The sequence below is a fragment of the Lutjanus erythropterus genome, chromosome 18, assembly GCF_056507025.1.
Source record: "Lutjanus erythropterus isolate fLutEry1 chromosome 18, fLutEry1.hap2, whole genome shotgun sequence".
NCBI classification, from domain to species: Eukaryota; Metazoa; Chordata; class Actinopteri; order Lutjaniformes; family Lutjanidae; genus Lutjanus; species Lutjanus erythropterus.
The window spans coordinates 10,534,408-10,561,576 of NC_139334.1; the positions used below are offsets into that span (position 1 = coordinate 10,534,408).

The window sequence follows — 27,169 nt, forward strand, 5'->3', positions numbered from 1 at the left end:
ACTGAGGAGAGACATGGTGCAGCAGGCTGCCAAAGTAAAGATTTATACAGAGCAGTTGCAGCTGCAGAAACTGACATTGGACGACATGGGATGCATGATAAATCATGGTGGACAGGGGGCACTAGACTCAAGAAGCAGGAAAACACTCTGAACAGGGCTGAGGGGGGGATGTGCCAATCAGGGACTCTCCTATGTAATTCAGGAAAAAGATCATCTTTTAGTCAATTACTCTAAAACATGCACAATAAAATACACTCTTTAAAAAAAGGGTTCTTTCTGAAAGGTTCTACCCAGAACCATCTGCTTCTCAAGAACACTTTTTTGAAGAGAGGATTTGTCGAGGGTTCTTTGTAAGACTAAGGGTTCAATTAAAAACATTTTTCGGAAGAAAGAGTTCTTCAAGTATTGTTAAAATCTTTGAGGAACTCTATAAATATAAAAGGGTTCTTGGTAGAACCACCCAGGTGAGTTTAAGATAACACCCTCAGGTATAAAAGATTTCCCAGTAGAACCCCCAGGATAAGTTGTAGATAAAACATTTGGAATGTAAGGATTCTGCTTAGAACTCCCTGGTTGGGTTCTGGATAAAACCCTTGGAATATAAAAAGGTTCTCTCTAGAACCCCTGAGGTATGTTCTAGATAAAACCCTGGGAATATGAAAAGATTCTCAATAGAACCCCCTGGGTAAGTTCTAGATAAAACATTTGGAATGTAAAAAGGTTCTTGGTAGAACCCCTGGGTGGGTTTTAGATAAAATCCTTGGAATATTGAAGGGTTTTTGGTAGAACGCCCTGGAGAGGTTCTGGATAAAACCTTGGGGCTATAAAAGCGTTCTTGGTAGACCCCCCGTGTGGGTTCTCGCTAGCACCCTTAGAAGGTGGTATGGTTCTGGATAGAACCTTCCCAGGGGGGTCTGGGTGGAACAAGTGCAACATAGCAAGGTTCTCAGGAGAACCTCTCATAAGGGGTTCTGTGTGGTTTCTGGGTAGAGCCCTCTGAAAGGGTTCTGTGGAAGTGGAATAGGAAAAAAGAAGTGTTCTCTCTTGGAGACAAGCTGAAGAACCCATTTATTTAGCAAAAACAGCCTTTATTTAGATAATATTTATTTGCACTTTTTGCACAGATGCCACTTAATTTGTGAGAAAACAATCAATCAGTTATCATGTTGTTAAGATTTTAACACATGTATTTCCACCTCTTACACCTTTTAGAACTGGGTCTGTTATCCAGAAACTGAGGGATGTCCCTCGTTCCGCGTCTTGAATATGAGAGGTCCTTAAGGGCCAGGGGTGAATCCTTTTTTACTTTTATGGGAAGTGGTTGAGTGCTGGGGAGGTGAAGGACAGAGTTGCCGGCCGTTCCATCACTCAATGCAATAAATGGATGCAATCTGTATCCAAGTAAAGCATTGGCTGTTTTTAAATTCCACCTCTTTTATCCAAATGAATGATGGACCCTGGTACAGTGCACTGTGCGGCAGTATTAATATACATCAGAGGCCTGCACCCCTCACTAAATCAGGGAACCACCAGCATTTGTTATTTAAATGACAAACAGCAGCTGCAGGAGTGGAGCACGGAGAGGGGACGCAGAAGAAAAGGTGGACAAACCAATTCAGATTTCAATCCAGCAAAGACACAGGGCCCCGAGCCATGACTCTAATGAAAAAAGGCAGCTCCACTGGTCCAAACAGACACAACGGCTGCTACTCGGTGCCACCTCCAATAGGCTGAACTCCACATCACACTTCTCTTCTTCTTTTAACATAACACAGCTACCCAATCGAATTGTTCACTTCCCTCTGCTTTTAACTCATCAAATAATTTACATTCGGTAATTTTGGTGGAATTACAACGATGTGTTTACGAGACTCAGAGTCTTCAGCCGTGCTAGCTCTGCTAACTAGGTTCTGTGAGGCTGTGTTTAGGCTTTGACATCACCACCAAATTTCGCAAAAAATTATGTTACATGACTTGCCGAGTTGTTTTCTGTTGAGGTCATACATGCAGAAACGGCTGATGAAAGTAAACGTTTGGTTGATGGTAAGAAACATTTTATTAATTAATGTACTGCATATGATTTTTTGTTCACACATGTAATTTATACTATGGTATTAGGTTGTAACTGTTAGTTGCTGTCCGTGTAGAGTGACATAGATTCATTAGAAAACTTATTTATTAGCATTAACCATGAGTGGAAAATGTACTGGTGCAGCAACAAGTCTGGGACAAAATCACTTTGATAAAATGAGCCAAGCTTAGTTTTATTGAGATAAACCTAAAAATACACGTTAGCCCTACACTTGTGTTGTTTATGTCACCACATTATTAATTTTCATGCAAGTTCAGATCTGCTCAATATTCTGCCTCCTCGTAATTTGTGACCCCTAGCAGGGGCTCTACGCTCCCCAGTCTGAGAATTACTGGTTCAGCCTATTGACATATAGAAAAATAGATGACAACTCCCAAAAAGTGAAGTCAAAATGTTTTGCTTGCCCCTTGGTGGCTGGTTGAAGTATAAACCTCGCCCCCTCCATGTTTTCTGTCATTCATATCATGCTGATGTTTGTTCAAGTGTTCATTTTTGTGATAGGTTTGGTTTGGTTTGGTTATTTGATGCTATAAAAAGTGGCTTTCATGTCATAATTGGCAGCTGAACCCTGTTGACGACTGGGTCAGGCAGGATATTTTGGAGGGAACTGAGGCCAATCGGTCATCCATCTTAATACTGGTTTAATAATGGTTTAGCCTTTTAGCATGCTATACTTAGCACTAAACACAAAGTAAAGCTGATGCAGATGAGCATGTTGTTATTTTTGACTAGTTTTGTACTGTATAAATTATCATTCTGACCTGACAGTAGCTCTAAATTAAATATAATTTAATCACCAAAATTCAGGGGACATGAATGTAACAAATTTCTTTTTAACAGTTGTTGAGATATTTCACCAAAAAAAAAAAAACATGCCAACCTCATGCTGGCACTAGCGGAAAAGTCAGGCGTCACCAAAGTCATTAGGATTCATTCTCTGCCTACCACAAATTTCAAGAATGTACAAAATTTCATGGCAAAGATGTCAGTCAGGACCAAAGTAGCAGAGTGACTGACCGATATTGCCATTCCTCGAGACATGCTGCTCACAACACAAAGCTACACAGGTTTTTACATCACAAAAATGATACCTTCAGCTCTCTCTTTGAGATATGTGACATTCTGAATCTGCAGTCAGAAACCTCCAATTATATTATAAAAGAGTGTTGAGGAGGCCAGAAATTCATCATTATGTGTGGAGGGTGTTACCTGATGTTGTGACGGACACAGCGTCTGTTTCCCTCCTCCTCCTGAAGTCTCCTGTGCATAACAGTCCCAGACTGACGTTAGTCTGCCTAGGGGGGACACAGGTAGAGAAAACAAACGTTACTCACAATAGGATGATATAGCTCCCACCTACAATATTCACATCAACATGGAGAAATTTAATAATTTCATAAAAGTCGATAAACAGCCCTGCTTTTTGCAAACACTGCAGCTCACATGTAGCCTCAGTGCGGTGCATATTTTGCCATATCTTAATTTTTCTTCATTAATACATATTTTCAGCGGCGAGAATATGAGGTGAGGAGAGGTGCTGGAGTGCACGAGGCTGAGTCATTGCAGAGTTCACATAAACAAATTACTCCTGCTCTGTGCCTCCTGTGTCATATGTCAGGAGCCCTGAAATAGGAAAAGCCCCCCCACCAGCTTAATAGCCCTGACTTCAGAGATGTAAAGTTAAGGTCAAGGTCCGTTCCATCAGTGGGGGGAGGAGGGGGCAGTTGATGTGGTTCTTGCAGTGTGTACATCTGTGTGTAGGAGAAGGGGGGACACATTGAGTGAAGGGAGTGTGTGAGGCAGTTACAATAAGATATGATGACACCAAAGGTGGGCAGTATTTCAGATAAATGTATTTAAAATATCTATTTAATTACTTCTGAGTATTTTAGAATTTGCATTTTGCTGGACAGAGGAGAATGTAATTTCTAACTAAATTCTCCAAGAGCTTGTATTTATTATCATATTTTTATTCCAAGTTTTAAACAACAGGAAAAAAGGTGTGAAAAAAGTCACCATCTTTAGGCTAAATGTAAGTAAATCACATGAAATGTCCTGTCGAGTCTATCACCATGATCATTTGTGTTCCTCATGCTAGCTTGAGGAAAGAAGCTGCTTTGGCGTTTGGTGGAAATTTCCCCTAAGATAAAAGTAATCAAAATATGAGCAGATGTTGCAGAAAAGTTTTGGTGGTATTAAAGTATTGCAGTATAACAGGGTATTAAGGAATCCTGGTGGTAAGATTTTTAATGTTGTCTAAAATACAGACACTTCTCTTCCTGTTGAACTGATTTGGAGATGCTGTATTGGGAAAGCTGAGAAACATGGTGTCTGCAAAGCAAAGCTCCTGTGTGTATTGTTTCCCTACTACTGGAATAGCATCACCTGTGTTGAGGGAAGACGGTCTGCAGTGGGGCAGAGTTGATCCATTTTACACAAGTCTTACCACTGGAGAGCACTAGCATCAGGCATGCCAGACCTTAAGTACAAGGGCTGCACAATAAATTGTTAAAAAAAAAAAAAAAATCATGATCGTAGTTCATACATCTATGTAATCACATTTATTGACAACAACAATTCACTCACTGCTGTGGGACAAACAGACCATATCATAAAATCCTACCCAGTCATCAGACCAAACAAACCTCAGTAACAAAAGGATCATACAGTACATCGTTTTTCTGTTTTTGATGTTAAGCATCATTTAAGTTAATCTCTTTGATTAAGTGTTCTAAAGTAAGATGGGTAAAAAGACTTGGGGTATTTTTTCTTACAAGGGATTTTTAAGTCAAACACTTTGATATATGTTATGGTTTGTTTAAAGCCCTGTCAAGATATTAAGTGTCTCAGCCATGTGTTCTTATTTGAGTGCAATTAATGCTCTTGTTGAAAAAAAAAAAGAATTGTGTGAGAGAATCATGATCTTAATTCATAGGGAGAAAATCGTGATTAACATTTTAGAAAGAATTGTGCAGCTCTATTAAGAGCATGTTGTAAAGTCATGTTAAACATGTGGTAACCATCATGAAATGGTCTCAAGCTGATTAGGTTTAGGCACCAAAACTGTGTTAGGTTCAGGAAAAGGTCATGGTTTGGGTTAAAATGAGCATGTTACATTTCATAACTGATGTCACTTGCGAAACGTAACTTACGTAACTTAAAAATTTAAACAAGTGTACTTTGACTTTTGGTTTTAAATGGGACATGAACCCTGATCACCTGAGTGAAAGTCCTGTGTTTGACCCATTTCTGCCTACGCGGGCTTTTTTTTGCTCTTTATTCTGCTCCTGTCATAATTTTCTATGGCCTTTAGAGGTCGCCGCCCAGCAATGAACATAAATAAGCTGCTTGCACACACAACTTATCTGACGGTTTCTCTGGTGACGACGGGCTGAAAACACCCAGCATGCACCCCTGAATTCGCAGCCTCCAACTTCCAAGATATCTGTCACCTTTTCAGTGTAGGGGTGGTTAAGGTAAGGCGTACATTAAATTTGATAAAATCAATGTGTATAGAACTTATTTATGTATTTTCAAATCACATATTACATGTATTCTGATTTTAATAAAACACACTTTGGCACACTGGCGCAGTGGTTAGGTCTTATGCCTCACAGTGGAGTTGTGGGTTTCTGTGTGGAGTGTGGGTTTCCTCCAGGTGCTTCGGTTTCCCCCACCATCAAAACCATTTATGTTAAGTCAATTCTCCACTCAGTACCCCTGAACGAGGTTCTCTTCACCTTAATTTGTATTTTATGTGAATATATTTGATGAGCGAGCATTTGTAATTTGTAACAAGATACTTTGAAAAAGATTTAAGTTAAAATCTTACATATTCTACTTGTCATACACAACTAAACTGCATCTTAGAGAGGATTTAAAGAAAAACATGGTGTGCAGTTTGAAAATTCCAATAAACAGAACCTGTAAAAGTTAATTCATGACAGACTGCGGAGTAACAGAGGTTCATACAGAAGACAGCTCCTTGTTAACCAGCACGACTCATCTTGCACTGCAGGCTACATGAAGCTCACAACCCTAACAGGCACATGCTACAATAAGGCCCCGTCAGGGCAGCCTTTTAACAGGCAGCGTGTTCCATGACCTCAACACCCATAAATCACATGACGGGTGTGCAGGCGCGGGGTGTCGAGAGCTGTGCAGGGCATGCTTTGAGCGAAGTCTCTATGTTGTATAATCAATAGATATAAAAATAAATGGCCTGACCGTTATTCTCTCCCTGCTACCCCTCTCTAATAAAATCCCAGTAATGCATATTTCATTTACTTTTATACTTATTGATTACCTGTACTCCAGTTAGTAAATCACGCGCCTATCGATCCCTCAATCGTACCTCTGTCGGACAGCACATAACCAGCCATTTGCGCCCCTGATAAAGAGCTCAGGCATTGAACTCCCCACAGTAAATCTTTGCAAACTAACTTTTTAATTCCAAAATCGATCCACGTTTAAACGTTGCATTATTTCACGAGGCACGCCTGCGGTATTAAAAGTAATACCCTGATGCATTTGGTCTTAATGTGTGGAGGTCCATCCCTCCATCTCTTCCTTCATTACAACTGAGGCAGAGGCACTCCAGGGGCCCTGCAGCCTGAAGAGAGGCGAGGGCCCTCCCCTGCTGCTGAGAACCGAGAGGGCAGAGCCGCTGCGGGGCCGCCAGGAGCCCACAGAGACGCTCAGCACAATGCTAATCAAACATGAGAATACCATCAGCTGGCTCATTAAGCAAGGCAAAACACCACCATTCATCTCCGAGCAGAACCCAAAGGCTTTTTATAAGCATGTTACGTGGCTCAGTGTAAAACTGAGAGAAGTTGTAAAAAATACACAACACTGTTTTTATTATTTAACATCTGTTACTTCATCAGTTTTAACAGCTTGACAGATGTTGGCCAGTTGTTTTGTACCTAAATCTACAGAAACTGTGATGAGAAAACAAAGATTGACTTGGAGGCAATGAGCAATGAAAAAACAAGTCATATGTGATGAAGCTGGCCAACAACACCGACTAAATTCTATCAAAGACACAAGGACACTGAGGAAAAAGTCTCCAAGATAGATTTTTCAGGTCATATGAGACACTTTTAAATGCAGCGCAGTCCCTTAGGGTACGGAGCAAAACAGCACTGACACAGGGTCAATTGTAATTTTGGCGCCCACATCCAAAAGCAAATATATCAATTAAAAATAATAAATCAAAAGAGGAGTGAGGAGCTGCAGTTACAAAATGGCCATCTATTTTCATTAGCGTACACAGCGCTTCAGGTGTGAGCAGGATCTCAAGATTAATAGAGGTATTCAAATGAATCAGAAAGGATTAGGGTCTCCAGGGAACATAATCAATAGCTCCAAATCAATAATCAATAGGCCACTCACACCAATATACTAACTGCTGACACCGAGATCTCACAATTAAAATGAAAACTGGGAAGGGAGTGGCGTAAGACTATGATTTATCTCACAGCGCAAGTGTCATTTAGAAATAAATAAGTCAATAGATAAAAGCTGCTGCTGCCCGGCTCAGGTGGGAGGCAGTTATGCATTTTAACGTGGCCGCCAGCCCCGAGCATTACAGCCAAATCCCACAAAGCATCGCGCCTATTCACGCGCCGATACGAGGATAAACAGCATGCAACCTCCACACAGCCTTTATCACTTAGCATCAAATCTCTGATTGTCGCCGTCAACTGGCGGCAAACAGGAGATGACAGCTTTTATTAATACAGTATCATTTCAACCTGGCCGCGGTGCAAGATTAATGCTTACACTCTGCCCACAGAGAAAACACTTTTCTCTCAAGGGTGTTTGGAAACAAAGAAAAGTCAGATGTATGGGAGCTCAGCGCTAGAAATCGATCACATGGGGTGAAGACGTTGGAAAGAAATGAAAATATAGTGAAGTGAAATCCGGAGTGGACATTTTTAAAGTTTGTTAAAAGCAGGTGTGAGCGATTATAGCATTTCTCATTTCCATGCAAAACAATAATACTGTTCCATGAGCTGAGATTAACTTCATCTAAGAGTTCTAATCAGAGTTCAGTAAAACTAGGTTTAAAAAGAGTAAACCTAGGAAGCCAAAATCCAGAAAATTAAGCATAATAAATTATTTAAAGTTAAAAGTCCTCAAATTCAAGTTTAAGTTCATACACACAGTTTAAATCGCAGTTTAAAGTTTTGGAGAAACAGAATTAAATTTAATCTAGGTTTAGAGTAAAAACTGAACTGAGGTTTAACGATGAGTTTAAATATTAAAGCTACTGCAAGGAGATTTTAAATGGTTATGAAACAGTCTCAATTTAATACTGTTGCGTCTACATGACCTACACAAGCAAATAAGACCATTCATGACAATATTGGCTATATTTACATAGTTATTCTTAATGTCTGCCAAAAAAGAAGCATTTTTAGATAATTTTATTTTTGGCATTATATTTTGTACTTATTAGACTGGAAGCACTACTGCTTTTGTCCACAGAGGCTTCCAAAAATATGAAAGTTCATTTTAGTAGTTTTAAGCTAGTTTAAAAGTTCAGTGCAACATAATTTAAAGTTAAAGCATGATTTAATCAGGTTTAAAAATTGATCATTGTTGGTGCAACCCATCCTAACTTGTCCACTGTTTTGTTTGCATGGAGGAAGTTAAAGGAAGTAAATGGGTGCCATGTGTGCAGAGCTGGGTCGCGAGGACAGAGCAGCCGTCTCAGTGGAGAGTGGATTTGAGCAGCTTGGGGAGATAGATTCAGCTCGTGCCGTCCAACGGGACACATCAGAAGCCCCTCTCGTCAATCCCCCCTCTCTCCCTCGTTCATTTGGGAGTATGATTTATACTTTTTGAAGTGAAGGGTCTTGAATCCCACTATAAAGGAATTAAGAGGTCTCCCCTGAGTCCGCCATTCAAATGAGAGCATGGCAGGGATATGAGGGCTTTTTAATAGAGAGAAATTAGTATTCACAATGCCTCAAACTGGAATCTGAAGGAACCTTTCAGGTGGAGAAGAAAGGGCCAGTTTAGAAAAGAAAGCCCTAAGAAGTCGGGGGCTTTTCATAGCAGTCGTGTTTTTGCCCCTCATCAAGGAGTGCCGGAGCGCTCTGTGAAATAACCCAAGAGAGAGGGAGGAAAAAGAGAGTGTGTGTGAAACAAAATTAAGAATGCACCATAAATAGGCAGAGTGGAAACAATACAATGAGGAGTCCCACAGTCTCGAGGCCAAGGGGGCTGAGCTGCTTCTCAACAGTCCCCCATGCAGATCCAACAGTTCCAGGGATGACTGGGAGCGATGGGATGCTTTGACAAACATCTTTTGGATAAAATCTTTTCTTTTTCATGTTTTTGTGCAGTCCCAGAAATGCAGGGATTTGAATCAGCATTGCAACTATGTCAACACGTAGTATTTCTCTATTTGGGAAGACTGACCTTGAAAACTATTGAACTGAAGTATGAATGCATCCAACTGCAGATGTCTACTGTGAGTTCAGCTCAGGCTTCAAGCCAGGATTGACAATTGGAGACCCCAGGCATTCTTTAACAATTCAAAAAATATATATTTAATATGGTTTTATCAACATGATACTTACTTTAAGGCACTATGTGAAATTTTCAGAAAATTTTTGTTATTAATGGGCATCAGCCAAAAGACTGAATGTGATTGACCGGCATCATTTTGATAAAAGAGATAAGTAAAGTTAGGCTTGTGTTGTGGTGGGTGCTGAACTCTAGCTAATGTTAGCTAGTATTGCACAGTGCTGGTGCTGTTGGGGAGCTGTAGAAAGACAAGGGGCTCTGGAGTGCACATAAATGTCACAGAAGATTCATCCAGAGAAACCACAGGATGTTATGAATAACGGATAAGGTGTACACAATATTTAAAATAGACTTTCAAATACAGTTAAAATTTAAAAATAAAATGAATGTGTGTGCAATATGTTTGCATCTGTGTGTATTATCTAGCACTGCAAATAATGTACAAACTTGCAATTAAATTCTAATCTAGTTTATCTGCAACATGAGTGTTTAAGTGTTGAAACATGGCTTGAATTCACTCATTTATTAAGAAAAAACAGGGCTAAATAATAATGTCACAGCCCAGTCCCATTTCAATGATGAAGATGGTCTGAGACCAGTGAGTTTTGAGATCTGCCCACACACACACATACACACACACACACACACACACACACACACACACACACACACACACACACACACACACACACACACACACAGTCTCTGAGGCATCATCTTAACAAAGATTATTCTGGTTAACAGCGACCTATGCCCTCTGATTCATTTAAATGAGTTGACCATATAGACTCATCCATCAATATATTGAACTTCGATCAAAAAAAAGTGCCTCCAATAGGCCCCTGAGAGGCTGCTTTGTTTAACTAACATGTGGCGTCAACTACCTGTTTCTGCAGACTGAGGAGGAACATCTGAGATGGGAGCTCTCTGACACCATGTCAATAGGACACACTGGTAATGGGCACAAAGGGTTCAACTGGAAATTGAAAGTATCAATAACATTTAGAGTTTGCAAATTCATCATTAAAGTCTGAACAAAACGGGGCCAAAAAGATAAAAAAAAAACTTGGAAATAAACTCACCTGGCTTCGGTCTCGTTTTCCAACAGAAGGCAGCCAAAAGCTAAAAGGAAATAATCAAAGTATAATTACTGATGAAAACAGAAGGACTTAAAACCACAAGAGTTTTATAGATTTTGTTTTTTAAAGAGTAGTAAAGGAACAGTATATCTTACTCTCTCTGGTAAGGATCTTGAGAGAAGTGTCTCAGTCTCTCTACAAACACTGGCATGCTGCTTCCCTGTTAAACACAAATAAAAAGATAAACAGTAAGAAACACAGACCATAAATACTGTGTAACTGTTTCCAGCTGAGGAAGAAGATGCCAGCTTGCTTTAACCTTGCTGGGAAGCCGCCTCCTGTCCTTCCTGATGCAGCAGGCAGCAGAGCCAGGCACTCGTTTCAGACGTGAATGATATCGATACCCTGCAGTGGTACAAAATGGATTTATCTTTTTGGTGTTGCAAAATGGTAAGAAAGCATGATTAATGTTTAAGTTGGATGCAGGGAAAAGACCAGGTAAGATAAGGTGTTTATATGAGTGTGTGTCTAAAAGCACGAAATCACCGTCCTCTACCTCTCTGAGAGGGCCGTGCAGGCTGCAGGAAGGTTGGCGAGGGACGGTTACCCTCGAGGGAAAGCTGGCTGTCTGAATCCCAGCCGGGCAACAGGCCGGCCACGCCCGTTCCAACTCCACAGTCCCCCTCGAAGAACCAGTCGCTCTGCTCATCATCACCTACACACAGGGGACAGGAAAGGTGATGCATCGGTCAGCATGTTGCTGCTGCTGCCTGAATATTTTTAGCATATTTCTACCCAAAAAACATTTCCTACTTTAGAACTGTTCAATAGCAGAGCATTTTTAGTGGATGCTCAGTGAGTTAGTTATCAAAAGGAGATCATACAGAATAGACTAAACTGATTTGGTTAAGAAGATAGTTCAGAGATACAGTAGATTTGGGGAATTTACTGTTTATCGCACTTTCCAAGAATCAGAAACCAATAACTGCCTTCTGAAAGACCTTTTTCATGGATTTGATATAGTCTGAAGTTATTTAAAACAGCAATATTAGCCTATCTTGGCTCAATCGTTGAGTGTTTATGGGATCAAATAACACAATCATGATCCTGTAGACATCCAGGAATTGAGTGAAACTAGCTGAAGCAAACTAACTGGTTTCCTAGCTGTCTGAAAGGAGGCCCACAGTCAGACTTTGAAAGCCCTAACTTATCTATAGTACTGCCAATAACCCACTGTAAGCTCCACATAAGTCTGCAGCACTGCCAAACAGACAGCAGTTTATCACGGCAGTGCCACTGCAGACTTCATTAAAGTGCTGAAATACTCAAAAACACCACCAACCTAGAATTGCTATGTCCAAAAATCAAGCAGCATTGTAGGATGTACACTTTAACCAACAATACTGTTGAGAACGTCACTTCTGCTGCATGAGCTGTTTGAAGAAATTTAAAGATCCTCTCCAGACATATTGAGACATATATACAAAAAGAGTGAACAATAATGTGTGTGTAATTTCCGCACTGAAAAGGCACCTACTCCTTCTACCTCATTAAAAATTCAATAATCTATATGAAAATTTTGTTCATTTATTTTCCTGCTGGACATCAAAAGTCTCCTACTTCACTGTAAAGTCCATTCTCATTGGTGGCTTAAATTTTCTACACTTCACACTTAGACCAGTTGCAGATTGGGCCAGGATTGGCTTCCAAACTATTTGTGATGTCACAAATCACGCTCGTAGGCCCACCCTTAAAACCAGATTTGTAAAGAGCACAGAGAAACTTTATACTTTCAGTAGATGAACATGAAAACAGCCAAATTAGTATATAATCATGATTCTGCACATCAAAGTGTACAAACAAGAAGAAAAATATATTTTTGAGTAGAGGGGGACTTTAATTAACATCATATTCTGTCTTTTTTGAGCTTTTTAGAGTCATATAATTTCAGAGAAGATAAGCTGCCATATGTTTGATGACCTGACAAAGTTCAGTGGAGCTTCAACTGACACGCCTGCGTGTCCATAATGACTTGCTCCTTTTACTACAGCCTACCAGACAACCAGACAACACTAGCCTCGTCCCCAGACACCGAGCTCTCCTCAGACCTGTCAGTCAGCAAAGAACACGCAGGAACCATGCCTCTCACAGTCAAGGTGTAGTGACAACTGTTAAATCAGAGGCCGCCTGGCCCCACCACGGCTAATGAGATTAGCAAAGGCTTCAGCGCTCATTAACACGACATGACAACGTCTTATTAGAGTCGCCTGGGTGCCCAGCAACCAGCCCATTGTATCGAAACCTCCCTCTCTAGCCCCAGCATTCCCTCAGAGTGGAGCAGGGTTTTGTCCAAATCTGACAATTCGTCATTTTTCTTCACACAATCAAGACAGCTTCATCTGTGGGCTCCAAATACTCAAAATCAAATCACTTACTAGTTTGAACCTCACTAAGAGCTGAAGTTGTTGAATTTAACAGTTCCTTGTATGGTCAAGTAATTATTTTTTTAATACCTTGTCTTCCCTCATCATTGGTGAACAGGCCAGGGTCACTGCTGCAGGTACTGCTGGTTTCCCTGCACGGAAAAGAAGACAAACAGGGTTGGGAAGATTACTTAAAAAATATATATTCGAATAGAAGTTACCTGTTAAAAATATAGTCAGTAATCTAATCCAAGTATCACAATAAAGTAATGTAACTTGATTACCTTCTGTTACATTTGGATTACCTCAGTACCAAATATGGTGAATTTGTTTGGCCTAATATAATGTTTTATGCTCGTTGTTCGGTTTATTGTTTGTCCAGCTGTTTCTTACTTTATGTGCATGTATGCACATTTAGATGAACAGTGGTAAACTTTAAATGTACCTTGTATGTATTATTATGTTAAAATATAACTGGACATCTGTGTAGGTAACATTAGTGTTTGGTCTGTTTAGCTAACATAAGTGGTTGGTTTTACCTGTAAACGTTTCTTTTTTTTTTTTTACCCCCCTTTTCTGATGTATAGACAAAATAATGATGATATTTCCACTCTGTGAAAGCATCACACATGAAGTGTTGTAATGTACAACATGCACTACACATGGTAGTATATTGTTACATGCATTCTTAAGTTGTCCTAATAATCCCTATTTCTAAGAAATTTATTTTTATTTGTTTTATTGTATTCACTTCTGTAACTGTGATGGAATACAGTTCCCTTTTTTCTACTTCTTACCACACCTGAATATCACATGTGAATGATCCCCACTGACCCGTTTCTTTAATATCAAAGACATCTGAGGATGAATAACTCTGTTTTGATTTGTCATCTCCAACCTGATGGGTTCTTCAGGTCGGACAATGTTATAGCATCTGAAAAGTGAACAATGTGAATCAAAAATTTACATGGCCCCGTAATGTCAATGTTTAACATGTAACATTCAATAATAAAAATAATGAAGAAGTCCGGAGCTAGAGGTCGACATAAATGGAAATGACACAAAAAGACAGAGCGTTCTGTGTTCTCCCTTGTTGCGATAGCAAACACAAAGGCATGAGGGGAGGCTCTGATCGAAGCCACTGAGTGACATGCACAATCTAATTGAATATCCTCCGCTGTCAGCTCCAATCTAATCTGGCCTGCGTTGTGGAGGATGACAGGAGAGCGAAACACATTCCCCTGCCCGCCCCTCCCTCTGGGTGTGCCCCTCACACAGAGAGACCCACAGACGTGCCACTTCCACACAACAACTGGCCAACATCTGCTGTGTGGGCTGCCGCTGCTGACTGCCTAGACCGCTCCATCGCTGCTCCTCTCCACACCCCCAGGCAACCCCACTGCCTCCACACCCTCTGTGCCCCCCTCTGCTACCCCAGACCACCCTGGGTTTCTCTGCCTTTCTCACACCTCAGCCACCTTGAACCGGGACCTCCAGACACTCCAAGGTCATGGGGGGTGTTAACAGAAGGGTGGAGGTGATGAAGATGGAGTGACAAGAGCTCAGAAAAGGATTTCTTCCCTCGGTAAAGTATATAAAACTGCCACACTGCTGTCATTTCTCACTCTAACGAAAAGTAACAAGCACATGTATTCAATAACTACTTACTGAATATCTTTACAAACATTTCTTAAAGCCTTTTCTGAATACCAGCTATCATAAAGGACAAGTTATATCACTGCGCTGGTTGACTCATTCCCACATATGTTATACTGTTATCAAAAATGTTTACTATTGTGTATTGAACCGCAGGTGAAATAGTTCCCAACAAATGTACTATTTACTGCTATTTAAGTAGCTTTGACTAAAAACTACAGTCCTCAGCTGTTCTGGGAAATTACCAAGCCCTTTTAAAAAAAAAAATACACTATATTTAATTTTGGTTTCTCTATTTAGGGACACATTTATATATATAAAAAAAATGTAAATGTATCAGAGTTAGCAACCAAACTAATATTCAACCACAGTCCCAGTATGTGGCAAGTATCCTTTAATGGGGGCTGGCGGCCATGTCTCTGTTTTTTTTCTGTAGTTTCTGTATAAACTCATGGCTGGAGTGTTAGAATTGAGAAAAGTCATAACACACATTTGACATGGCTCTACATTAAAAAGGGGTCAACTTAGGTCAGGGTCGCCAGTCTTGCAAAACACTATATACCCTATATTTGTGACCTTTGTCTTTTTGTAAGATTTCCATTTTTTGTGGGAACAAATGGAGCTGGGTGCTGATATCAGCACCAATACCAGTACCTTTAAAGTGATAACAATATCAATACAGTACTTCACTTGATACCTGTTTTTGACTTCATTCGAACGCAACTCATGTTGTATTAAACTGAAACACACTTGTGATGAATAGCTACAAGCAAAAAGCACACAAATAGTCATTTTTTCTAGACCTGAAGAGAAAAAGGATAAAATATTGGTACTGTTTGACTGGAGAGGGTTTGATACTATTTGGCACTTGGTTATTTCAGTCGATACCTTAAAGATATTGAGTACAAATACCCAGTCCTGATACTAGTCCTATTATATATATATATAAGTACTAAGAGCCAGACTAATTTTGTTCTTTTCATGACATTAGTCGGCCATAAGTCAGATAACAGCAGGCTTTTCCTTTAAGTAAAGCTTTCTATTCAAAGTACATTATGAAAGCAAAGCGAGCCTGATGCTCTTGATTGCCTTGCATTTCGCTTCCTGTTTATCATTGCTGACCTTGCTTATACGAGAAAGCTGGAGGGTCAGATATGCGCTGATATGGTGCTTTGCCATATTGCGGAGGCCTGCCAGTGACGGCAGGATCACAAAAACGTCCATCCAGCTATGCACGTCCTCCTGGCCAGATGGTCCTGCATCATCTCCCTCTCACATCCGCGAGAAGCAGATGTGAGAGGGAGCAGGCCTCTCCGGGGAATCTGGAAGATGTCTGGCCTTGCCTAGCAGTCCTGGACCGTCTCTCCACCCCCTGTCCCACCCCTTCAGACTGACTCCCCAGGCCCCTGCTCAGCTGGAGCCCACCTCTGGACACATCGGCTGGCATCTGGGACCCCAGCATCAGTAGAGGACACAGACACATGCTCTACAGCCATTTTGGTTTTATGCTTTATTCCACAGCCTTTCTTAAACTTGATTGCACAAAGAAAGATAATTTTAATCTAATATTATTTCTAATCAGAGTTAAGATTTAAAATTAAGCAGCTGTGTTGCACAAAACTAATCTGTTTAGTGATGTAAACTGAAATTAAATAGAATTTAATCAATATGGAGATGTTTACTTACACAAATTTTAATACACAGATAAATAAAAAATATATTATATTCTTTGCTAGCTAGCTAAACAGTGAACAAAATATTACATTGTTTGTGAGCTACCTAAAAAGTAAAGTAAAAAAAATGTTATAACCTCTGCTAGCTAACTAAAAAGTTGACTAAACATCATATTGTTGGCTTGCTAAATATAAAGTTAGTTAGTCTAGTTAGCCTCCTCATGATGACTAAGCAGAGACACTTGAATTTCTCCTCTTTTGATAATAACTTGTTGGCCAAATTATCAATTGGAGTGAAAGAAAGAAGAGATGCATCATAAAATTCAGTTAACTTTCTTCAAGTAACTTTATTTTTGTCATTCCATCTCAAGAAGGTAGCCATTTTAAATTTAAATTTAATCCTGGATCACAGTTTAAAGTAGAGTTTAAAGTTTATTAAATAATTCAATTTGATCTAGGTTTAAAGCAAAAACTAAATTGAGGTTGAAATAACTTTTTTCTTAATTTTAAGCTAGTTTAAAAATTTGATGCAACATTATTTAAAGTTAAACAATAATTTAATCAGATTTCAATTGAATCTTGGTTGAAGCAACTCAGCCTTAGACTTTAGGAGGCAGTGGTTAACTATTTCCAGGAGCTTGGTGTAAAACATGTGTTTGCTTCTTATTGGAGGGATTTTGTGCAAAGTTTGAAAAAGAATCACAGGTATAAACAATTAATTAGAGACATCCATTAAGTATTTATCCGTATTAAAGGTGTAATGTGATGTCGCTTGGAGCAGCACAGGGCCGATGTGAGACCGTTTCCATTAAGTACTGCCTAATTAATGCCATGAATAATTGAGATCCCCATTTTTCTTGGGACCAAAAGAAACACCTCCGCTTTCTTCAGCAGTGACCTTTGCCAAGAAAAGTTGACAAACTTTGACTCACACACAAAATAGCACTCCCCCCAGTCAAAAATAAATACTTTCTACTGTGGATTAGGTGCTATGAAGACAAATACGTCTTAATTAGATGAAATACCATATGTCCATGGTGAAACAAAGGCAAGGGCAAAAACTGCATTCCAGTGTTTCAGAGCTGAACTCCCCACATGGCTCTATTGTCTCTATACAAGCCGAAGAGGTGAAGCAAAACACAGTATCCAGATGAGCACTAATCATTAGGATATAATCCTCAGCTCCTGGGAGAGGCAGACCAGTTTGCACAGAGATTACAGGCTAGCCGCCATTTATTGAGCTCGGGCTCATTCTGCAGAGGAATAAAGAAGAGGCAGAGACAGAGGGGGGCAAAGCGCTGATAACAATGGATCTGTGGGCTCTTCAAACAAGCCGCCTCAACCCAAATCCATGCCCTCTTCCATGGGTGTCTGATTATAAGGTTATCCCACCATCCCTGAGCTGCAGTAATTGGATTAGTCTCAGAGATTTATGAAAATTAACTTCAGCAAATGCTGCACTGCTTTCCCCCCCAAAAAACTCCTCATAGAGTTTTCAAAATATAAATTACAGCTGAGTGTGAGAAAAGCACGCACAATGGCTTTGTTTTCTGGTGGCATGCAGGGCTGAAGTCACCAGCAGCGGCGGCACTCAGCTGGAGATGGAGGCTGAGCCCGGGACGGCGTCTACCCACAGGTGAAGCCTGCTTGCCGCGGCCAGCCTGGGTGCCAGGTGGCCTCACTGCCAGCAGGCTGGGCCAGGTCTAATCAAGGATGTGGAGCCCAACTGGAGCTGCCAACATCTGCTCCCCTTGCACTTGGGTGGCTGAAGGCGAAGCTCTGCTCAGTATGTACATAAGAGGAGTGACCTTGAGGAGAGACCAGACACTCCATATGAAAAAGGTTAATGGAATGAATGGAGACCAGAGAAGACATTTCAACAATGGCATCTGTGTCCCGACATCAAATGGAGCGTACACTCTCTGAGTATAAATATTGCTGTTGTACCACTGTCAACCTCTCATCACGGCTGCCATTTGTTCATATCCTTTGCCTCCACCGTGGCTTAACCATTCGATTGTTCAGCCCTCAGTGCGGTGTGGCAGTCCACTGAGCAGCAATCAAGAGCGTTGGCGTTGTGTAAGTGAGAAATGATTGACAGCGTGCCATGGTGTTCCCATTTATTTCTTCTCCGGAGCTGTTTTCTGTCAGAACGGCTATTGATTTTTCCATAAAGTAAGAAAACAAGTACCGTTTAGGGGCTAGGGAGGTCAGCACAAATTAAACCAGAAGATGTAAAGCCTTCTGTCTGTCCCATTACCGGTTACCTCAAATGTCTTCTTCTCAAAGGAAATACATTGTGCAGGAGCATGGCAGGACATGGAGAATGGGAACTGGGAATGCTGAACTGAACTGAACTGAACCCACCATATTTGTCTATTTATCGGTTCTTAGATCATAAATGTGGACCATGTATGAGGTATTTAATGCCAAAACAACATTCATACATGCTGAAAAAAAATGTCTACGTATGATCATCCTTAAAATTTGTATGTTTATTTTATTTATTTATTTATTTATTTAGCTTTTTTTGTTGCTATGCAAAAATCCTGCTTTACTAAACATGTAATAATATTCTATGATAATGATATTCCAATAGATTTCAGCAGAACTGAAACAATCAGTCAATAAATCAATAAATCCACTGGCATTAATTTACTCTGCAAATATTTTGACAGTGATTTAATAGTTTAAGCCATTTTTTTATGCTGAAATTTCAGCTTCAGATTTGTTGTTTTTACTCTTTTGTTGGATTGCCAGAGGATAAATCCTAATAATTTGGGTGATAACATGTATTGGTAACCGATTCTTCATCAATAGCAATAAGAAAATTGTTCAACAGAATGTTCAATAGTTTCATTCCACTCAACAGTTTCGCTATGTGTTTTCACTGCCTCGAAAGAATACAATGAATATACCCTGGCTCAGAAAAAGTATCGTATCCCTTGATAATGGAGAGTGCTACAAGTGGCACGCATAAGTAAAGTTGTAAAATTAAAAGTAAGTTGGTTCAATTCAAATAAATTGGTTAAATTTATTAATCAATAACAACTGCAATTACACATTTGACTGTGATCTTTTTTTTTTTTTACCTACATCGCTCAACTGAAAATGATCCTCTGACTTTTCCTCTAGCCCCACCAACAGGTTACATTTTTCACTTTCGCAGTGAAACATCTCAACATCTATTGGATGGATTGGTACAACATTTTTGTAGAGACATCAGCGGTGCCCAGACAACTTTTCTCTCACACTACCACCACGTTGACATTTGTGGCTTTGAGCGAAATGTCTCAAAAACTATTAAATTGATTTCCATTAAAATTGGTATGGGCATTCAAGTCCCTCTAAAAATAGGTTGCTGGAAATTACAATGGGCATTTTTCAGTTGGTAGTGTTAAAAAGATCAAAATTGGTTAATAAGAATGATCATTTTAGAACAAAAGAGACACCATTTAAATTGTATATTATAATCTTTGCTTCTCTTCTGCCAGTTTACAGCCACGTTTAGTTTAGCTAAATAAAATGCACACGAGAGGGTGCACCGTGGGACACTGGGACAGGCCCAGCTTTAATTACCCAGCCCAAGACAGGAATTCATTTCAAAACAAATCAATACCACACCAAGTCACTTATTTATTTGTGACAATATTTCTCGAAAGGAAATAATGAGCTGGCAGATGCCCGCAGGCATAACTATCAAAGATCTCTCCCTGGTGATCATTCCAGCTATAGGAGATGAGGATGAAGAGACTCTATCATTCATTTTTAATGTCAACTCAATACTTTAAAGTGAAGTGGTATGATTGTGATACCTTTTTTTGGTTTAGTTGAGGACATGCTGAATATTGACAAGTGGCTCGATGAAGACAGGCAGTATAGATCATCTTAAATGTCGCCTTGTTTAATTGCTTCTGTCTGATAGTAGTTATGATCATGACTTTTATGTTATGGGTTTAACTGCCTTGGTAACTTTCCATTTAAAGGGTAAAAAGGGCTTTTAGAGTTTGGAGCTCCCTGTTCAGTATAGTTTTAATCCTGTCTCTTTAAAGAATGACAGAGTTAACATTTGGCTTTTTGCAATACTGGAAATTAAATATAAGATTTTGAGAACTGGAACTGCTTATTTTTCCACAAATAATAAGCCTAAAAGCTTTTTTTTATCATCTTAAATTAATGTGCAGTTGGTGTTTGCTTACAGGATCTGTGAAAAAACACTGTAAAGAATGAAGGCTTAAAGGGATAGTTCACCCTTAACTGCGAAACACACACTACCTGCAATGCTATTTCATCTAGAAAACCACTGTTTTGACACCCATTATCTCTGACTGGGGTTTTAGGTTTTGTTAAGCCAGCTCATGTGAAGAAAACCTGACTATGTTGAGCTCCCTTCATAGTGCAGCCCTCAGGTAAGAGGAAAAATGTGTATTTTTGTTTTTTTTTTAACATAAAAACAAAAAGAGGAAGGAAATACAAATGTCCTTCCTTGAATCTAACATTACCCTTCAGACATGTTCTCATCTGCAGCATCTCTGCGTTCCTTGGCCCTCTTTCTCTTCCAGCACTCATTTCCCATCATCCGGGCTCCTTCGGTCTGTCGATCTGCTGCCACCCAACTACCAGACCTCTTCTTCGATCCTGACAGATGCTGCATCCTCGACGGCCTGTGTCTCCGTCTCCCATCTACACCTGACACCTTTAACTTCTGCTGCAGCCTAACTGTGACATCGGAAGTCACACGTTTAACCTTCCTCCGCCTCCTTAGCGGCCGTCCGGGATTATTCTCGGTGAAGGAGTCAGACTCTGGCCAGGACGGCTGCCTAGTCCTGACCGGGCCTCTCATGACGGAGCGCAGTTGGTTGGTTGGAGTCATCTCGTCAGAGTCACTGCAGTTGGCCACAGAGGCAGTGATGGTTGAGGAAGAGTTTGCCCTGTATTCTCTCGTCTCATCCAAGCTGGACTCTGAGGCCTCAATCCAGCATCGTCTGTGCTCCAGTGGATAGAGGGAGGACTCGCGACAGCGCTTGCGGCCTCTGCGGCGGCGAATCTGCCGGCGCTGCTGCAGTGGACTCAAGACCATTTCCTCCCACAGCTCCCCCAGTTTACTTTGCTCTGAGGTCTGCTCCAGAGCAGACACCAGGTCCTGCACCAGCTCATCCATCATGGTGCTGCAAACCAAAGACACAAGATACAACACAGTTAACTTAAGTGATGTCAAGACAAAGTTACACACCATGATGATGCTACATCAAAATAAAAAGTAAAATTGCCATTGATGTGAGCAGTCTGACGTACAACAATCATGACAACAAACAAAAGCTGAATGTGAAGCCAGTGCTTCTGGCCCTAAGAAAAAACTCCAGGTCTCTCTACAAATACAAGGTCAAAATAATTTCTTATACAATAACTTGGAGTCTCTATTGAGATGGTTCAGGTGTGGCAAGCAAATTTAAGATTCTGGCTCCAAGATGGATGAGTTATAAAACACTAGAAATCTAATAGTGACATCACAGACTCCATGACCTTGTTTATTAAATTGCTATACGTCCATTATGATGTGTGTATGCAATATGATAGCAATTTGACAACACATATGCCTATTATGAGGCAAAATATGTTCTTGATGTACTGGGTCATTGTTACTGCACCATATTGCTGCTTCCATACATCATGAGCTAAGCTGCAATTCAATTAGACAGACTGTTTTAGGTCAGTGTTGGATATTATATGGTTTTAGCATCAATGTGACAAAGTATATTGGTTTGTCAGTCAGTGTTGCATAGGCCAAAAAATTTAGAGTCATGTCTGATTATTTTAACCATTTCTAATATGAAGTTTCAATGATTTGCATAGTGTATACCCACTTCTACCCATCACTGAAAGCATCATCTGTCTGTTTGGTATGTTACAGTGTTGTACCTGCCAAATTAAACTGTTTTACCTATCGTGACAGTGAACGTCTCTCTGTATAATATGAGTGTATGTGAACTGAGTATTAACATGACATGACTAATCTTAACAGGAAGCTCTTGCTATTGAAATCTAATCTGATCACTGCTGTTGATGAGCTTCCTGCTGTCATCTCCAGCTGGACCCAGAAATACCAAGCTACTAATGCAGCAGTGTTTGCTAAATAATAAAACACCCCGAGGCTCATTCTTCTTTAAATCTAGATGGATAAAACTGAAGAGGATCAAACACACTGAAACTTTCAAGCTCCCCCTTTTTCATTGCGTTAAAACTGAGACCGTTTGAGGTCGTTTGAGCGTTTGCACGTGACGAGCAGCTGCTGAAGACACAGCTGATTCATTAGCAGCTAAGAAAGCGGCTGTGAAGCTGTGAAACATCAGTGCAGCTGAACAATAGCAGAGGCAGGCTGAGCTGTCTGTGTGTTACATAACAACATGACACACGTGAGCTGAGCGCAAGGACAGCCTGAACACACACACGTTACTCTTCACCATCAGCGACACACGCCGTCTAACAGCGTTTAACACTGTAACACCGCCTTACGCGAGCCTCGGATGTCATAATGTGGTGTAATAATAGGCAGAGTCGACCGCGTTTGAGCACTCACCAGTCGCAGCTAGTCTTGTTTTGTTTTCAGCAGCTGACACACCAAACGCACTTCCGCCCTGCTGTCGGCCAATCAGCTCTCTCCGCCTCGCTGTGACGTTGCAGCAAAAACATCCCGCCGCCACACACCGCAATGTTCATGCAGATAAAGACCCAAAACTCAGCCTGCTGCTGCAGATAACACATTGAACTTGACCACAGATTACAATAATAAAACTGGAAAATTACTGTTAACTATTATTAAACCTCCTCTTTACTGCAGTTTACCAGTATTGTAGTGTATGACTGTTTTATTCTACATTGTGGGCCCTTAAGGGGGCAAAGGAACATTTTCCTGTGCTATAAACTTAATATTAATGTAGATAAAATATGTTTTTATATGTAATAAAGCTAGAAAATGTATAGTATTTAAACTATCACGGCTTTAGTCAGGATTATAGACACAAAGACAGGTGAGAAATTAAAGGAAAACCCTGAATATATGATGAGAGAAACAACAAATGCAGATTCTCCCACGCAGGTGCAATGTACAGTAGAATTAAAGAATCAACATCTACTCTGTGGTGTGTATAAATGCTGAGCTGGCCCACAGATCGCAGCAGCTTCAGTCACAATGACAAAATGCTCAAAATGTCTCAAAAGGAACAGTAGCTAAAGCAACGCTTAGATCTTTGGGAAAGAGATTGGTAAATGGGGCACATTTGATAATCATGATGCTCATCAGTGCCTCAGTGGGATATGTAAGGAAAAAAGCAACTCTTCCTCAGGTGACAGAGGTCACTGTAAGCAGCGATCAGACTGTCAGCAAAAACTGTCAACGATTACACTGAGAGGGATATTTTTCTGTTGTAAGGTTGCAGTGCATAAACCCGTCATAACAAAGATGAATGCACATTTGAGGGGTCAGTGGTGCAAAAACCATCAGCACTGTTCTGCAGAGCTGTGGTGAAATGCATTTGGTGTAATTTGGTGTAATGATTCATTCAATAATTTGTCACCCACCTATATCCTGACTCAAAGACCCTCCACTCTCCAACAAGAGACTCAAAAAGCCTCAAATGTGTTGGTTTTTTTTTTTATTTGAATGTCTGAGTGAGATAATCAATCAATCTTCTCTACGTCTGACATAAATTAAATAATTCAAAGGAAATTCACCCTGAGAAAAATCAACAAATACATCTTAACCCAATACCACTGACTAAACTCAAAACAAAAAAAATGTCTAGACGCTTTGTCTCTATCTTCCATATAACTAGTACAATTAAATAGGTTTTTACAGGAACCTTTATTGGAAATTATTTGGGAAATACAAACCTGTAATGTATAATTTTATTGCCTAACCAAAGATAGATCTTCAGATACTTTCCATTAAACATTATCTAACTTGTGAAACTCATCATGTCCAGTTTTTGCTGTCAATGTGTCCTTGAGGTGTTGAATGGACTCTATGGTAATTTTTTAAGGCTAAATTTATGGTGTTGTGTTGGATTACTTTATGCTGTCGGGTGGCACACCTACCACACTCATTACAATATAGGCTAACGCAGTGCAACACATAATAAAACCTACACAAAGAGGGAGGGCAGGCTGTCAGCTAATCACAGCATTTGGCGGTTTGATCCCAAGCTCCTCCTCCTGTCCACGCTTTGAAGTGTCCTTGAGCAAGACACAGAACTCAGACTGCTTCATCTATGCATGCTTGTGTGTGAATGGATAAAAGTGCTGTATGAATGCAGTCCATTAACCATTTGCCTCAATAGTAGCCACACAGTTGAGTCTGTGTGGCTACAGACTCTGACAGTTTAAGCGGAAATCAAACAGGGCAAGATTTATATAATCTTATAAATCTACATGTATGTAACATTTTATTAAATTCTTTGAACAAAATCCTAAACCATGTTACTTTTGTGATTAGTTGTAGATTACAGTAATTCTATTACCTCTGCACCTTTTAAAACAATAGAGCACTAATAAGTGTTTTATGATGTGTGACAACTCACAGTAATGAAGAATTGTCTCTCAAAGCCAGTGTGTTGCTGAATGAGGCAAAAAAGTCATTTACCACTTCTTTCATCTCTCAGATGAAGGCAGCCCAAATAATAAAAAAATAAAAGTCTGTGAAAATGAGTACAAAAGCCATTTAATCTCTCTCATCTTCCTCTTAATAACTGCAAATTTCCCCTTGGGCCCATGGGAGAGGGCCTCTCTGTGCCGCTGCCACCTTATCTGTCGCCTCCATATTTCAGCATGCTGAGCGGCTCCCTCAGTACCCAGCCCCCGGCCTCCTCTCGCCAGGGCCTGTGGGGAAGCTGGGCTCCTGGGCCCGCCATTGTTCTGGCCTGGGAGGAAAGTCCGGAGAGAGCCCTGAAAGCTAGAGAGTGGGAATATTAAAAAAAAAAACTTGAACCACTGCTTCATTAAGCGGCAGCCTTTCACAAGCAAACATATCAGAAACAGCCCCCTTTCAGAGGCAGTAATTAGCAATTTGGAAACCTTGCCCCCTCAGGATATACAGTTTCAATTTAGTCAGCAGCTTTAGATTCTTAGGCACTTAATATTCATTGTTTCCTCCATCTTCCCAATTTCTCGACGTACATTGTCTAGTCTTTCACTGGCGATAAAATGTTTTATCTTTCATGTAATTCTTCTTTTCAATGAGCCCTTTGCAAGAGAAGTTAATTTTTATAAATAATTTTCAAAGGGATTTGCGAAGAATGTGAGGCATATGATAGCAAAGTGCTCTTCAGGAAGTGCCAGGCTGAATATCATATGGAGCTTTAGCTTGATTGGTTAAGTCCGGCTGTAAATAGTGTGCAGGAAAAGTTCCCTCAACTTCAGCCATGTTTCCACCCAAAGTACCCAGAACTTTTTGTCCCAGGAACTGCTTTTTAAAGAATTAAAAGGTTCCTTTAGTCCATTGTCTGCAAGACCTGCAAAGATTAGGTAAATTAGCCTGACATATGGTTTTTACACATCATTTTTGCACCCGGCCATACAACTCTGATTCCAGTCTTTGGTTGAAGGCCCGTCTGTTGTATGCTTTCTTCTATAATTCAAATTTTAGGCCTTGTCCACTAACATGGACCCAGTGCAGCTCTGGTTCACTCACCTAATTTCGAATCGTTTAGAGCATTTTCACCAAAAATAAACTGGTTCAGAAGCCGAAAAGTTGGTTCCCACCTAGAACCAAAAATGAGGAGATTTTCCTTGGGAACAAAAGTGAGCGCATCATATTCTACAGGTCGTCAAACCTTGAGCAATGCCCTCTGTTCCTTGGTCACAATGGCTGTGCTAAAAGCTGCTGGAAATGCGGTCTTGTTCACTATATAGAACCAAGATTTCAAGAAGCTTTCAGAACTGGAGCTAATTTGGTGGAAAAGCGGCCGTTGAGATGTTGAAGCACAATGAATAAAAAACAAACTGGTATGCAGCTGCAGATTTTTCAAAAATGGTGGCTGAAATAAAATCCTGTGAGTATTCAACCAATCAGAACCTGACACCAAAGTTCCTGTACTTTTGGAAAGTACTACCCTCAAAGCAGTGAGTTTTTTGGGGTAAACTAATGTCTCTGAAACTTAATTTAAACCCTGGTTCCCATGGTGGAAACGGGCTGATTTCCTCCAAAGGTTCCTTGTCTCTGGGTATTGTTCCTGAAAATGTTTCTGGAAAAGTGGCTTTACTGGTAGGTAATGAGAAACCATGAGCAACTGATGACATGGATTAAAAAGTAAAGGATGTTCAGCTTTAAATGATCATGACTGTGTGGCACCAACAATCTTAAAGTCAGATTAGGTCAAATCAGACGTCTACAGACTTCTACTACTTCTACAAAGTCACAATATTGGTTTACATGCAGTGTGAAAGCACTGCAGTCAGGCTGGCTACTGTTTTTCACACTGAAATACAGGTCTGTTGGACAGCACCAACAAAGATTAATTTAATCTTGGATTAACTCCAATCTGAGTTTAGTAAAAGTAGGGTTAAAATGAGCTAATCAAGATTTAAAATGAAGCAGAGCTCAATTGCAAAATTGAAAACTAATCATCACTCATCCGAAATTAAACCCAGTTTAATCAATTTTCAGATGCTTGTTTATTCAAATTTAAATAAATAAATAAATCATGACAT

At 40.2% G+C, this 27,169-nt stretch overlaps 1 protein-coding gene across 8 annotated transcripts in view; it reads right to left on the reverse strand.

The window, feature by feature from the left end:
* LOC146310655 (G patch domain-containing protein 2-like) overlaps positions 1-23,151 on the reverse strand; it is a 74,204-nt gene extending 51,053 nt beyond the window's left edge. For all 8 annotated transcript variants that reach the window (XR_014772274.1, XM_084742053.1, XM_084742055.1 and 5 more), the window contains exons 1-9: positions 23,043-23,151; positions 20,968-21,633; positions 13,227-13,288; positions 11,270-11,428; positions 11,033-11,118; positions 10,869-10,933; positions 10,717-10,756; positions 10,519-10,610; positions 3,302-3,387 (exon numbers count right to left, since the gene is read on the reverse strand). Coding sequence is in view for 7 of the 8 variants with exons in the window: in XM_084742053.1 (XP_084598179.1) it covers positions 3,302-3,387; positions 10,519-10,610; positions 10,717-10,756; positions 10,869-10,933; positions 11,033-11,118; positions 11,270-11,428; positions 13,227-13,288; positions 20,968-21,629 (1,252 nt within the window). In the remaining variant the exon portion in view is untranslated. The remainder of the gene's footprint in view (positions 1-3,301; positions 3,388-10,518; positions 10,611-10,716; positions 10,757-10,868; positions 10,934-11,032; positions 11,119-11,269; positions 11,429-13,226; positions 13,289-20,967; positions 21,634-23,042) is intronic.
* Between the last annotated feature and the right edge of the window lie 4,018 nt (positions 23,152-27,169).